The 16,717-nt window shown below is 37.2% G+C and overlaps 1 protein-coding gene across 1 annotated transcript; it reads right to left on the bottom strand.

Moving 5' to 3' along the window:
* Positions 1–15,532: 15,532 nt before the first annotated feature.
* LOC107763742 (uncharacterized) lies at positions 15,533–16,381 on the bottom strand. The gene has a single exon (XM_016582234.2). The coding sequence runs from the start codon at positions 16,379–16,381 to the stop codon at positions 15,533–15,535; it is 849 nt and encodes a 282-aa protein (XP_016437720.2).
* Between the last annotated feature and the right edge of the window lie 336 nt (positions 16,382–16,717).

Genomic DNA, 16,717 nt, shown 5'->3' with positions numbered 1-16,717 from the left:
ACTTTTGGAAGACTTGTAACAGCTATGTAAACGCTGGAAGTCCGTAACTGATGAGTTAATTCCATAACTGATGAATTAATCTCGTGCCTGTTGAGTCAATCTCGTGCCTGTTGAGTCAATCTCGTAATTGATTGTCTTGTTCTGACCGTTACAATCATTTATTGCATTTATTAATAATTGATTTGTAACTGATGGTGTAATGATGGTAAATTCCATATAATTCGGGATTAATTTATTCCTTCCTCATTTGTAATTATGAGATATTCTCCCGCGCCTGATCTGAGCTATTTCATGATGATCAGTTTCGGGGCTAACAGGTACGGTATGAGTATGTTCGGTCCTGGGGGTGTTTCAATATCATCTTTACATGTCATTCTTCAATTTTCTTCAAACTCTACTAACACGTGTCGTCATTTAATAGACCCACATGACGAGTCTAATTTTCACTAATACAGATAGTCCCCCCACTTTCCGGTTACTCACTATGATGTGACCGGAAAGTGGAAGATTTTATCCTTTTCATCCTTGTTGTTGCATCATTAAAAACCTTGTCAGAAAAATCCAATAGGGACCAAAACCGGACGAAGGAAAAGAGAGTGCAGAACTTAGATATTCAGATGATAACTCCACCGCTTATGTTCCTTTCGTCAATAATTGGTTGGTTTACCCCTGTCTTGTTTCGGGGTTTGAAGACAAATCATTACCTTATGTTTGCAAAGTTTGATATATATATATATATTTCGGCTTTATTTTTTACTTATTTTAATATTTGAGTTTTTGTTTCACCCTTTAACTTTGCATTAAAAATGCTTCAATGCTCCGTGACTTTTTCTGAATAAGCACGAATTATAAAAGAGGGCCCTTTTATGAACGACACTTAATGAAGAAGACGTCTCAACTTCATAATGGTGTAAATATACAAAAGAGAGATAGGAATTTTCACATATTTTTCTTTAACAATGTTTTGAAGAAAGTTTTTATATTTAACTTTCATAACATTTCACATGTGTTTGTGTATCGTCTATAACTCACTTTGCAACTGTTTTTTCTTTTAACAGATTCAATATAAGCTTGCACTCATAACTGTTTTTCTTTTGCAACAGTTTTTTTAATTAGTACAAGGAGAAAACTATTTTTGTTTACAACAGTTTTAAATATAAGGGTATGAATTTTTACCCATGACTATTTTTATTGATAACAGTTTTCAAATGAATACAAGGGTAATACTTTTTCATCCGTAACTATTTTCAGTTACAACAGTTTTTGAGTAAGTACAAAGAAGTGCATTTTTACTCATAACTAATATTCTGCCTTTAACCTTTTTTGAAACATTCGTTTATATTACGAATATGTTTTCAAAGGTTTTCGAGTCATGCTTATGTTTTTGGCTCGTGACTTTGCTCTTAACTTTTGATTTGTTGGGTAGACCTTAGGCTTGACTTGTATTTTGATTTTTCTAGTCTTCTTTGCCTTCCATATATATAGTCCCCAAGTGTTAGAGCTTTGAAGTATGAAGTCTCGAGCATTTGATTATTCCTTCCACGTGGTCCATTTCCTGAAAAGGAAAAACATACGGGACTCTGAGGTATATATTTAGATGATGACTGCTTAACCCTTTTTTTTACCAAAAGGGTTGTAACCTAGACCTAGATTAATACAGTGTTCCTCGTGTCTTTCGGGTCTAATATCATCATTTTGTATTTTAGAGAATTTATCCGAGTACTAATTTTTCTTGGCACTTTAAAAAATTATTTGAGTGCTCATACTTAGTCTTTTAGACTTAAAATATATATTTGGATGCATCGTTACATGTGTGATGTCTTAATGTTGCACCTTTGGGTGTCTAACTTTTATATGAAAGAGGGCTCTTTTATATACTTTAAACGTTATGAAGAGGACGTCTCCTTTTTATTCAGGCATAAAATAGGATCGATTGATCCGAGTAGACTTTTAGTTTGAGGGAATATTAATCCCGGTAGGATTTATAAGAGTATTGACCCCATTACAATTAATGGAGTATTGACCCCGGTAAGACATTGAGTTTGAGGGAGTATTGATCCCAAATAAATATATATCTTAGTAGATTTGTCCTGAAAAGACATTTAATCTGATTGGATTTTGAATCTAAATTAGAGTATATGAACATACTTCCAAATAGAGAGGAACACATGTCCGAAATAATATTTGAGATTTACGGGATAATCGATCCGAGCCATAATACAATTAGCCATTAAGAAAGGCATAGATATTTAGCTTGAATGGTCGTTGTTGGACCGAATATAAATCGCGTGTTTGTTCAAAGTGAACTTTATTCTGGTGGCTTATTTGCATACATTTATCTTGACTTAGATGTAACACTCTCATTTTTTATCATGGGATTCTTGACTCTAACATGGAGTTCTTGATCCTTTTTGTGTACGTGTAGTATATGTATTTTTGAAGAACTCATTCAACACTATTTGATGTGTTTATGCTTGATATGAGTAATACAACTAACTGAGTTGAGCTGGTAAATAATGTCAGGTCAAATTGACTAATCTTGAAGTATGAGTAATCTCCCTAGTGTTTGAGTTTTGAGGTATGAGAACTCAAACACTGGAATCATAATTTGACAGTTCGCGGTCTAATACTCCCCAGTAGGATAGTTAGTTTTGATATTGTTGGACTTTCAAATGGTCCAGTTCCAACATAGGGACGGTACTGAAGCTCTTTTTATCAAATATTTTGTACTCTGGCCGGGAACTACGGAGGTTCCAAAATGTTGTCGAGGATCATGCCATATCTTGATTTGAGCTATTCATACTAACTTTGATGAGTTTTTGATTTGAAGCCTTATTACCGGAGTAATTTTCACTGCTTTCTTTATAAATTTCTCGCATCATATATTTTGTTTGTTTGGTCCATGTGGCATTTTAGATTTTGGAGCCTTGAATATTCCTAAATATAATTCTCCTCCAACAAGACATGTAGTACGGGATGAGACGCACTCAGAGTTATCGAGAGCATGCTTATCTTTGGGTAAAGTCCCATTCTGCAAGTAATAAATGAATTTATTATGCCAATTCCAAATTAAATTAGTCAGGCTTACCTCATTTTCATTCTAATTGATGACAGATCAGGAATCGCTTAAATAAGAGATGGCTCGATCCCGAGACTGTTTGATCCAGAAACGATATTTCTCAATAAGTGCCCGGAGTTGCTTTCTAAGTCAGTGATATCAGCAGTAGATCTGAGACTAACATATCTGGCTCGATTTTCTTGGGCTGCATAGTTTTCTTGGATTTGATCAATCGTTAAATCAATATTTTTGCTCTGAGTCCCCGAGCTAATTTAAGCCCTGTATCATATGCTTCATACTCGGCTTTGTTGTTAGTAATAAAATAATTTTTATGAATTATCTAACTACTTTCCCTGATAGGCATTAAGCATTGCACCTAACTTGGGAAGTTTAGTACTTGTGGACCTAATTGTGTAGAAGGTCCAGATCCCGAGAATTATCCCAGAAATAACATGCTCGGGTAATATGTTCGAGCTAAAATTAATCATGAAATCTGCTAAATTTGTGATTTTATAGTCGTACGTGGCTGATAAACAATATAATATTCACTTAGTTCGACTACTCATTTAGCTAGCCTTCCTGATAGTTCATGTTTATGCAAAATATTGCGTAATTAAAATATAGTGACTATGGGAATTGAATGACATTGAAATAAAGCCTTAGATTTAGGGCAACTACAATTAATGCCAACTTATTAAAATGTAGATATGTAGTTTCTGTATCTAAGAGCTTTTTATAATAGATAGGAGAATGTGTACTTTTATCTTCTTGAATTAAAATTGCATTTACCGAGACATCCGAGATAATTTGGTATACCGACAATCATCTTTCTCCTCGGAATTTTGAAGGTAATGATGCGTTGTTGTTAGATATCATGTTTGAATGATTCGACTTTTCGGACTAAACCGATTTTTCAAAGTTCTATAACTTTATTTTTTATTATTTGACTCTAGTTTTTTCTTTTGCTTGACCGGATTATACCGCGGGTCAATATTGAGCATATAAGCCTTTACCTCCGGTGGTACACCTGTTATGTTAGCATGGAGGCAAGCAAAGCAATTTTTGTTAACATGTAAAAGTTTAATCAACTTACCTTTATATTCGGTATCGAGTCTCGACCAACTTAAACCTTCCTATTTGGGAAGTCAATGATATTTTCTAGTTCTTCGGCATTTGACCTCGTGGCTTCTGATGCCTTCGGTTCAATGATTGCTTTCAAAAATATTTGTATAATTGTCCAAGGTTATTAATGAACCTTCCTTTCTCGTGGTCTATTCCATCCCGCAACTATCTCTTCTTTTTCAGTTGTTAGGTGTGGTATCTTTGTAAGCAATCTTGTGGCTGTTTTACCCATGTTCCTCCTAATCTTCATTCTTCTCCTATGAAATTTTACAATTTAGCAAGGTAATTCCTTACCTATTCGGGTAGAGCCAGATCTTTTCCAGCCCATGAAGAAAATCTCGTATCTCTTCGCTCGGACCTGTTTTTTAGATTTTTGCATTTAGATTCGAATCACCCAAGAATCACATCCACTTGATCTCCAGACCTATTTTTGACTTTCAATTGAATGAACGTGTCTTCCTCTATTCGAAGCTTTGTATTATATCGAATGTAAATTTTACTCCTCAATTCCGGGAAGATCCGGCATTATTCTTCTGACTCCTTCAATCATATCCGGAATCACCTCGGTTTGGTTTTCGAAACCTGGTGTATTTGAACCTCCTGTTCCGGAACTGTTTCATACAAATCCGTTATAATCAGTTCTGGTACACATAGTTGCGGTACCAATATATCGATGTACATTTTCTATTTTTCTCTGCTTGTTACTTACATATCATTATCATGGCTATTCTTCCCTTTTTATTTTTCATGGTACGCCATCTTCAACTTGGTTGTCCTCAACTGTGTTGATTGGTAAATTTCGGCCATGATGAAGGTTTAAGCTGAAAATAAGCGAATATTAACAATAATTGTTACTATATTTGGATGAATAGCAAATTTGCTTGAGTTCCCGGTAACGGAACCAAACTGTTTAACCTAAAAAATAGTTTTCAAGGTCAAAGCAATAATTTTATATGACGGGCCACAAGCAACCGATTCAATCCGAAAGATATAAAATTTCGTTAATACAACGTGACAGAGAAGTGGAAAATAAATTCAATGACAGATAATATAATAAAAATAAAGCAGAGAAGAAAGAATTCTTATTGAATGATCCTTGATAGGATAATGAGCCGAACAGAGCATGAAGGGCCGAACTATGGCTAACTTGGGAGCAAGATGCTGTGAATTACAATGTATAGAATTGTAGAGAAGAAAATTAGATTTTCCTGATGGTGGTAAAAGTATGTCTATTTATAGAGCTAAATCTAAGTAACTAGTCTCCTTGAATCAAGGGTCCATTATGAGCATTTACTCAATCCATCCATTACTTTTGGAAGACTTGTAACAGCTATGTAAATGCTGGAAGTCCGTAACTGATGAGTTAATTCCATAATTGATGAATTAATCTCGTTCCTGTTGAGTCAATCTCGTGCCTGTTGAGTCAATCTCGTAATTGATTGCCTTGTTCTGACCGTTACAATCATTTATTGCATTTATTAATAATTGATTTGTAACTGATGGTGTAATGATGGTAAGTCCCATATAATTCGGGATTAATTTATTCCTTCCTCATTTGTAATTATGAGATATTCTCCCGCGCCTGATCTGAGTTATTTCATGATGATCAGTTTCGGGGCTAACAGGCACGGTATGAGTATGTTCGGTCCCGGGAGTGTTTCACATATCATCTTTACATGTCATTCTTCACTTTTCTTCAAACTCTATTGACACGTGTCGTCATTTAATAGACCCACATGACGAGTCTAATTTTCACTAATACAAGCACATTAATAAAAGGATTTTACTTCAACTAGAGAATTCTAACTGTTCATCTGTATGAAGGATAATCTAAACAATTACAAGTTCAGAAACGAAAAAACTTACAAATATTACAATGATGTATGGTCATTATCATGCATGAACCTTTTGTCCATGAAAACACGATAAAAATTCGGTCATTTAGTATTAATTGTTTATCAATATTTACAAGCAGTAACGGTGATGCATGGAACATGCATGTTCTGATTACTTCATAATAATATGAGAGTACGTACCCAAAATCACGCATAAATTAATAACTCCACAAATAAGAAACATATTACTCCATTTGTTCCAGTTTATACGAACTTATTTCCTTTTTGGTCCGTTTCAGAAAGAATGAAACTCTTTTTATATTTGAAAACAATTTAACTTAAACTTCCAACTCTACGTTTATTGAGAAACTTTTATAACCACACAAATACTCTGTACTCCTTTTTGACTTGTTTAGAACCATAAATTTCAAAAGTCTTGATTTTTTCTTAAACTCCGTGTTCGATCAAACAGGTTCACGTAAGTTGGACGGTAGGGGTAATAAAATAGTAGATTGGTAAACTATCAGTATCAGTTTTCTATCAAAGCAGATTAGCTTAAGCCAGAATGAATAGTCCTTTAAGTTGGGAACTGTTACCAATTTCAAAGTTAGACTTGGAGCAACAGGAAAGTGACAAACACTCACTATGTTTGTGTTAGGATATGCTCCATACATCATATATTCTTGAAATGTCGTTCTTTCTTGGATCCTACATAAACGCATAATACATCGTGCATCGAAGTATTTTATTTTTAAAAAAGGGAAATAAAAGTATGAAGGCTGTCATGAAATAACCTTAATTTATTAATTATATAAAATAAAATTAAAGAAATTTCTTGCTCCCTTTAAATTTATAGGTCCATATCACTTAAGCCTAGCCTCGGCGTGAAACCTGTCAATAACTTAACATATACGTTGAGAAATTCAATAGCGTACGTCTGAAAAGCACCGCTGATATAAATATTTTAGTATGTTTTATTTTCTTTTTTCATTTAGCGGGTAGTTCCAGGGATTTCTTTTTACAGCTTGTTAGGATGGGTTGTTACATATTATTTTATAATGTATTGTATTGTATTGTATTGTTTGATGAATACAATGTTTGGATATATTATATCGTTTGATATTGTTTTATGATATCACGCACCAGCAATATGAAGAATAAACTTGCAATATTATAAACAAAATTATGATACGAAATAAAATTACTATATAAAAATAAAGGATAAATGATAAAATAAAATTATTTAATTATATTGAAGGAAGAGGTTGAGAGAAAAAGACAAGGTAACGACGCGACCACACCAAATCGATCGTCGTTACGTAATAACGAATTTAATGATACAATAAAATTTAACTAACAATAAATTTAACGATGCGACACGAAGGTATTATGGTACTTTTGCAAATGTTAAAAGAAAAAAAACATAATTTAACATGAATTAGAATGATGTTTCTTTTGAGAACAAAAAAATGTGGTTTAGCTAGGTGTTCACTGGCAATTGGAGTAGTTGTAAGTTAGAGTCGTGACCATTGACTTCTTTTTCCATATTTGTGATGACCGGGCCAGTTGCCTCATGAATTACCGTTCCGTTTCCCCCATTTATGCTTCTTTATGCTTTATTTATTCGTGTTATGTAGTATCGGGTTGGTCGGATCGAATTAGGAAAGGATTTGGTAAGGTTTGAGACACTTAGTCTCTTTTAAGGAAGGTTAAATTAGTGTTTGGCCAAGCTTTAAAAAACTGCTTCTAAGTGTATTTTTCTCAAAAGTTTTTTCAAAAAAGTGCTTTTGGAGAGAAGCTACTTTTTTCTATTTCTCCAAAACTGCTTCTGCTTCTCCTCAAAAGTACTTTTTTTCCTTCCAAAAGCTTGACCAAACACCTCAATTTTTGGCCAAAAGTGCTTTTGGCCAAAAAAAAAAGCACTTTGGCCAAAAAGAAGCTTGGCCAAACATGCTATAAGTTGGAAAAGTCAACCGGATATTGACTTATGTGTTAGAGGGCTCGGATGTGAGTTCCGACGATTCGGTTAGCTTCGGGAGGTGATTTGGGACTTAGGAGCGTGATCAGAATGAGTTTTTGAGGTTCGAAGTAAATTTAGGCTTGAATTGGCGAAATCAGATTTTTGACGATTTCCGGTTGATAGGTGAGATTTTGATATAGGGGTCGGAATGGAATTCCGAGAGTTGCAGTAGTTCCGCTGTGCCATTTGGGATGTGTGTGCAAAATTTCAGGTCACTCGGACGTGGTTTGGTTGGGTTTTTGATCAAAAGCGGAATTCAGAAGATTTTAGAAAAGTTTGGCTTGAATCCGATGTATTTTGGGTGATTTGATGTTATTTGAGGTATTTTGATGATTAGAATAAGTTTGAATAAGGTATTAGGATGTGTTTGTGCCTTTGGTTGTGGTCCTGGGGGCCTCGGATGAGTTTCGGGTGGTTAATCAGATCATTTTGAAGTTAAGAAAGTTGCAGAAATTGCAGGTTCAGCAGTTGCATGTATTTACTCTTCACGTCCGCAAGTGGACCCTCGCGTTCGCGAAGAGTCAGTTGAGGATGTAAAAATTTAGCCTTCGCGTTCGCGAGGAAGGTTATGCGTTCGCGAAGGGCTACGAGATTGTGCATCGCGTTCGCGTGCGTATAGTCGCGTTCGCATAGAAGGAATTGAGAGACTAAGCTTCAGTGGAATTAACCCATCGCATTCGCGATGGCTGGAACGCGTTCGCGAAGTTTCGTCTGGGTAAAGCATCGCATTCGCGAGGGTCTTGTCGCGTCGCGTTCGCATAAGAGGATTTTGGTCAAAGTTATTTTTATGCTTCACGAACGCAAGACTTTGACCGCATTCGCGAAGAAGGATTTTCAGGCCTGGGCAGAAGTTTAAAAGGTCATTTTGTCCGCGAATGTGAGGTTTATTTCCTCCATAGTTAGTCCTTTTTATAACTTTTTGAATGAGATTGAAGAGGGATTCAAGGGGAATCACTTAGAGGTAAGATTGTCGAACTTAAAACTCGATTATTATGTGAATTCCACCTAGAAAGTCATGGAAATTAAGCCAAAAATTGAAGAACTAGGGCTTTGAAATTTAGACCTTTAATTGACGATTTGAAAGACCATTTGGGGTCGGATTTGAGAACTTTTGATATGTATAAATTCGTGGGAGATAAGGAATCTATTGATGCAAAAACTATTGAATTCCGAGACGTGGGCCCGAGGGTCGAGTTTTGGTAATTTCAAGACTCTTGGTATTATATGATTGTTTTCGCTTGGGCTTCGTTCCCATAGCATATTTTGACGCCGTGATTCTGATTTTGGATAGATTCGACGCGAGTGGAGGACAATTCGAGGAGCAAAGGCGTCGCGGAGTAGTATTTTCACCGGTTTGAGGTAAGTAACCATTGTAATCTGGAACTGAGGGTACAAACCCTGGTATTTGACTTATTTTTATAAATGCGATTACGCACATACTAGGTGACGAGCGCGTGGGCGTGCACCGATAGGGATTGTGACTTGGTCCGTCCCGTAGCGATTACTAAGCTGCGCATTTGATTTGGAAATATTATATTATTCTGTATTTTGGATATTTATACTGTATTATGGGTTGTATGCCAAATTTGGGGTCTTGTGCCGACCTGTAGAAACCCTTAGGGGCATTTTGACTATTTTTCCTCACTTTACTTGCTAGAAACATATCCTCAGTCATGTTTTACATGTTTAAATGTTTAAGACTAGTTTTATCTTTCCACTTCTAATTGTGAGGACTGTTTGGGTTGAGTTCCCTAATTTCTATTGTTGTGCTCGAGAGGCTGTGAGGTTAATGACTGAGAGAGGTTGAGAACCTAACAATGAGGATATTATATTTATGTATTATGGATCGGGCTGAACGCTGCAACGATACTTATATGGATCGGGCTGCACGCCGCATCAATATATGTATTGGATTGGGTTGCGCGCCGCAGCGTTATAACGCCTGGGCTGTAGGAGCCCCTCCGGAGTCTGCACATCCACAGTGAGCGTAGTCGACTATAAATTACGAATCGGGCTGCACGCCGTAGCAGTTACTATGATTATTACTGTTATGAGATATTAATGAGCCTGAGTGCTGAGAGTGAGTACTGGGTGATGAGAGCTGAATCACGAGTGATTGAGAGGCTGCACGAGAGGCCATATTCTGAGTGATACCTTTCCCGAGGGGCCCAGTTATGATATTTTTACTGATTTCACTCTTCTTTTAAATAATCCTCTGTTGGAAAAATTGCTAAGTATATGACTTCAAGTAATTAAACTAAAATTGATGATTTTACGACAAAACTGGTTTTAAACTGTAGAGTTTGATATGTTATCCTATTGATTATTCATTTACACGATTTTTAATTGCTCGTCATTGCTTTCAGACCTTATTTACTTTAGTTACTTACTGAGTTGGCGTACTCACGCTACTCCCTGCACCTTGTGTGCAGATCCAGGTGCCCGAGCAGCAGAGTGAGGTTCCTCAGCTTATCCAGAGTTTGTCGAAGATTGCAAGGTAGCTGCATGGCATCTGCAACTCTACTTTCTTCCTCTATCCTTGTTTTTTTTGCATTTTAGACTTGTTTTGTGTCAGACAGTCAGATTGTATATGTTAGAGGCTCTAGACTCGTGACACCAGATGTTTGGACGTAACAAGTATCCTATTATCAAAATTGAGTGTTGCACTCAACATTGATGTCACATTAATGCAATTAAACTTTGAAATACAATTCTGCATCCAAGAATGTGCATGTGAAAGGTACAATGCAACGTTCCTTCTTTAACACATGATGTACTTTGTTTCCATATCGAGTTCCCTCCATCATCCATAGTAGACTCACATGCTCTCCTCGAGGTACCTTTAGCAATTAGTCTTTGCGTGCAAATCCATTTGCAATTGTCGATCCTCCATTTTCGATCACTGCTGCCACATCCGTTCGTCCATGCTAGTGACCTACCAGTGCACTTAAGCTTGTATATATGCCTTGTGCACGACATCTGCTTCGTCCTTGTTGCACGACATCGATACGAAGCCGACATCGATGCACGACATATGCTGGTGACATACCAGTGCACTTAGTCAAGACAGCTTTGTGGTGGGAAGCACGTGAGCTCCACCTACAGCCTTTTCCATGTGATCCCTTTGCTCAACAACATGTGTCATCTGCCATGCCTTCCACATTAAACCATGTGTGCACATTAAAATATTTTTAAGACTCCGAAAAAGCCATAATTCACAGTTAGATGTAGCTGCCTCCTTTGCGTGCTCGTTGTCCTTTAGCATTTTCTAGCTGCTGTGTTTAATATCCTTTGCGCGTGCATTCATTACTGCTGTTAGTGTCGATATCCGTATGCACCAATTCCCATTGTTGTTGTTGTTTTTCCTGCTGTAATTTCCACTCCCAAAATCACAATTTCAGCAAACTATTTGAATCAGCAAACTATCGTGCATGGCATCTTTTCCCCTTGTTGCGTTCATTTTGCTTTATCGATTGAGCTGATGAAGACAGCTTTGTGGTGGGAAGCACGTGAGCCCCACCTACAGCTGCATCATAAAGAAATATATCCCATATTACCTTCATCCTAGAGTATTGCATGCTTTTATGTATCCTAGATAACTTTCCATGTGCATTCCACTTTTCCATTTGATTCCTTTGCTCACCAGCATGTATTGTCTGTCAGGCCTTCCACATTAAACCTTGTGTGCACATTAAAAGATTATTGATTCGAATGTGGATTGAAGCATGCGTTAATATAAGACATTGGCCTTTGTTGCCTGCTTTTCTCGAAAACATATTTGCTGCACATGCTAGTTGTGTTTCCAATGCCATTTGCTTCTTGTTGTGCTCGAAATGAGGAATAATCAATTTTATATTCCCAGTTCCTGTTTGTAACTGAACCATGCGTGTGGTATTAAACACTTTTACACCATACTGGTTGTATATCCAATGAACTGAAAGCACGCTTTCAGCCCATGCTGGTTAGGTTGCCAATGCCATTAGTCTTTGTTGTTGTGCTCGATTATTGATGTGTTTTTGTTCTTTTGCATCATTTATCTCGAAAGTTGCAGCATGGATTGCCATAAGCATCATAGTGGCATCTGCACTAGAGAAAAGATAGTTAGAAATACCAACCATTATATCCTCCTCCCTTAGGATATGAATATATTGGTCGATTAAGTTGACATGCCTCCTGCTCTTCCTTTTCTCTTTGCTTAATATCTCTTGTTCACCTTCACCCTTAGATTTAGACATTGCAGCTTATCTTCATTAACCAACCTCCTTCCCTGTGCATATAAATGCCAGAATTGTTGGCATTCTATTTCTCCATGATCTAAAGCATAATTAGCCAAGTGGTCTGCCAGCTTGTTGCCCTCCCTATGAATATGAGTAACTGTGTAATTGCTCCCTTTCATTAGTTGCATCATTTCCTCTACCTGCTCAGAAATGATCCACGATGGTTTCCAGATCCCATCCATTATCTTTTTAATAACATTGAGTCAGTTTGAAGCCATACATGTGAGTATTGATGAAATCTGCAGAACCTTAGTGCTTCTACCATGGCCTTCGCTTCAGCTACTGTGTTTGTTGTCTCCTCAATCTCTTTCCCTACTGACTTGACTATGTCACCATTTTCATTTCTTATACAAAAACCTATTGAGCTCCTGCCTGGATTTCCCCTCGATGCACCATCCGTATTAACTTTTAGCCATCCTGCACTTGGAAATTCCCACATGACTTTTGTAACCTTAAGTTTAGGAGTGAAGTTTTCCATCATAGCTAATAGATCTTTCCATTTGTGAGGTACCATGTCCATCTCAGGCTTTCTCACTTTCACCAATGCCTGTAGATTTGATGAAACTTGATAAATCACCCTGCTAGTTGTCACCGCCTCCCCATACTTCATACTATTTCTTCTTTTCCAAAGTTCCCAGACTAAGCATGAGGGGATTGCTTGCATTACTGGTTTTAACCTTAAGCACACATTTGCAGTCCAACATTTTGTTATTGCTTGGTGCAATGTAAGTCCCTCCACATCTATTCCTGCCCTCGATAGAAAATACTTCCAAGTTGTCTTTGCAGTTTCTGATCTAATAAACAAGTGCTGAAGAGATTCCTCGTCAGGCTGTACACAACACCAACATTTTGATGGCATGCAGTAACCTACCCTTTTCAAGAAATCATCTAAAGGTAGCTTTGCTTTCCACACTTTCCACATGAAAAATGCTATTTTAAAAGGCAGTCCCTTTACCCAAATTATTCTATAAGCTTTTCTTGGTTCGCCTCTTCTTCTCGTATACTCCCATGCTGACTTAACACTGACATATCCTCTTGTTTCCAGCATCCAAAAAGGCCTGTCAAGAACCCGCATTGTTGAAGGTGGTTTGATTTTCTCCAGAATGTGTACTGCTAACTCTTCAGGAAGCATTTCAAATAGCCTGTCCACATCCCACTCACCATCTAAGGTAATATCATGTACATTATGTACATTTTCATCAATGCCAAAGTCCTAAGGAACTAAAAAATATAGTGCCCCAAGACCTGTCCAGTTTTCATACCAAAATAGTGAGGATCCCATTTTTGTTTGCCAAAGGATTTGATGTTCAATCAGATCTCTGCACTCCAACATTTTTCTCCAGATGTGAGACCCCCTTTTCCACGGAACAATTACAGGATTTAATTTTTTACAGTATTTCTGACATACGAAAGAGCTCCATAGGCTTGGTTTTGTTCTGAAATTCCACCACAACTTGCTGAATAATGCCTTTGTTACATCATGCAGTGACCTGAAACCTATTCCTCCTTCCTCAGCTGGCATGCATAAGGTATTCCATGAAGCCCAATGCCTAATAGTTCCTCCTACAGTACTGCTCCAGAAAAACTGAGCAAACAATTTGTGCAACATATTTATCACATACTTTGGAGGGTTTACAGCTGATAGTAGATGCATAGGCATGTTTTGCAATACATGGGATATGAGAACTGCCATGCCCCCTACTGATAATAACTTGCCCTGCCATGATTGCAATTTGTCCATTACCTTAGTAATTAGGGGCTGATAGAATTCCAGCTTTCTCCTTGCATAAAATATCGGACAACCTAAATATATGATAGGAAAATCATTCCTATGAATGCCTGTGATCCTTTCCACCTTGCTGACCACTTCCATGTCTGTTAAATGATGCAGGTACACAGCTGATTTGGTCTTGTTAACAAGCTGCCCAGATGCATTTTCATATGCCTTCAGCACTTGCATAATCAGCATCAGAGATGTTTCATCTGAGGATGAGAAAATAATCATGTCATCTGCATACGCCAAATGATTGATCTTTGGACTCCACTTTGGCATCCCAAATCCACAAAAATACAGGTTAGTATATAGTGCATTGAGACCCCTAGATAATTCTTCTGCTGCCAATATAAACAAAGTTGGAGATACAGGATCACCTTGTTTTATTCCCCTTGAGGACTTAAAGAACCCATTAGCTTGACCATTTATTAGAATAGAATATCAATTGTTTGAAACTAATCCAAAGACAATCCCTATCAACCTTTCTGTGAATCCCATCTTTCTCAGTACCTTGGTTAGGAATAGCCAAGATATTCTATCATAAGCTTTGGTCATATGTAGTTTCAGGATGACATTAGGTCCAGCCTTAGTTCTAAGCCTAATGTCAGTCACTATCTCCTGAGTTAGAAGGATATTTTCTACTATATTCCTTCCCTTAACAAAACCTGCATGTTCCTCCGATATCAGACTTGGGAGAAATTTCACTAGCCTTTCATGTACCACCCTTGATATAACCTTATTAGAAAAATTACTGAGGCTTATTGGTCTTAAATCAGAAAAGGTGGTAACTTATTTTTTCTTTTGTAGAAGAACTAAGTTTGTGTGTGTTACACACTTGGGTAGCTCATGACCATTGAAAAAAGCCCTCACCATGTCGTACATGTCATCCCCTATTAAGTCCCAACAAGAATGATAAAATTTTCCTGTCATACCATCTGGCCCCCCAGCACTATCACCATTAAGTCCAAGTACTGCCACTTTAACCTCCTCTTTTGTTGGTTGCTTAATCAATTCTGCATTATGCTCAGTGTTAATCAGATTAGGAACATGCTCTACGATATCAAATGATGAAGGAGTAGCTGCTTCTGTGAACTGTTCCTCGTAGAATTTGATAGCCTTTTCTGCAATTTCTTGTTCTTCTTCAATCCAGGTTCCTCCACTGTTTTGAATTCTGTTAAGCTGAAGTCTCTTCCTCCTACCTCTCACTTGTGTGTGGAAGAACTTAGTGTTCCTATCCCCTTCCTTGAACCAGGTCATGCCTGCCTTTTGTTGCCAATATTTCTCCTCTAGTGCAAGACATTTGATCAATTCTTCCTGAACCTTTTGTAGTCTTTCCCTGTTCATCCCTGTAGGATTTGCTTCAAATTCTGCTTCATGAACCATCACTACCTCTTCCATACTTGCTATCTTTTGGAAAATATCTCCAAATGTAGCCTTACTCCATAATCAAAGGGCCTTCTTTAATTTTTTTAACTTGTGATTAAAAAGAATAAAAGGATTTGCACTGAAATCAGCAGACCAATTCTCTTTCACCACATCTTTAAAAGTCGCATTTTCCAACCAAAAATTCAAGAACTTAAAAGGTTTTTTTATAGGTGGAGTCTCAATATCACACTTCAGATACATTGGACTATGATCAGAGCTAGTCTTTGACAAATGTTGCACCTCTATTCCTGGAAATGTTTGTTGGAACTCAACATTGGCCAAACATCTGTCTAGTCTTTTGAATATACAGTCTTCCTCTGCTCTCCCATTCCACCATGTAAATATGCTGCCTTTAAATCCAAGGTCGAATAGATTGCAAGTGTTGATGCAGTGTCGAAAATCATCAATTTCATTCAATGACACAGGTAACCCACCAAACTTCTCTTCTTCGTCCCATATTACATTGAAATCACCTCCTACAAGCCATGGTGCATCCATATCCCTTGCCATTGCATATAATGAATCCCATAATTCTATCCTCTTAATTGCATCACATTTTGCGTATATCAATGTTAGGACAAACTCCACATGCGATTCAGTGTGAAACAATCTTAGTGTTAATTGTTGCACCATATTGTACATAACAGTTACCTCAAATACCTCATCTATAAAAGCCCAGATCTTGTTGGAAACATTTGAAATTGCATATGCAAGTCCTATCTTGTTTCTGTACCTTTCCAGTTTTTTTGCTTGTTGCTTTGGCTCCATTAATCCTACAAAATCATAGTGATTTTGCCTATGCATTTTTGTCAACCTTTCAAAGGCCTGCTGTGTGTGGACTGACCTTATATTCCAAATGAGAGCATTCATCACTGATTGTTGGATTTAGTTAGCGTTCTCCTTGTGTGCACCCCAGCTTTTGGTGCTGCAAAATTATATTTTTGCTGCTTCTTCTTACCTTTTGCTGCTGATTTTGCCTTTTCCACTTGCGTAGGTGCTAAGTCACCTTTCCTTGCAGCATTCATAAGGTGTTGGGTAGTTGATTCTTGATCCATGTCGTATCCTGATTTACCAGGTTCTTCTCCTTCTTCATTGTCTTCCTTCCCTCCTGATGTAGCTCCAAATGCATTCTTTTTAGGGACCAAGGCTTTCACTTCTCCTCTTTTTAACAGCTGCAACTGGTTTTTCTCCAATGTAACAGTAATA

This window comes from Nicotiana tabacum, chromosome 3 (assembly GCF_000715075.1).
Source record: "Nicotiana tabacum cultivar K326 chromosome 3, ASM71507v2, whole genome shotgun sequence".
Taxonomy (NCBI): Eukaryota; Viridiplantae; Streptophyta; class Magnoliopsida; order Solanales; family Solanaceae; genus Nicotiana; species Nicotiana tabacum.
Note: the sequence above shows the minus strand (reverse complement) of the source record. Positions and strands in the feature narration are given on the sequence as shown.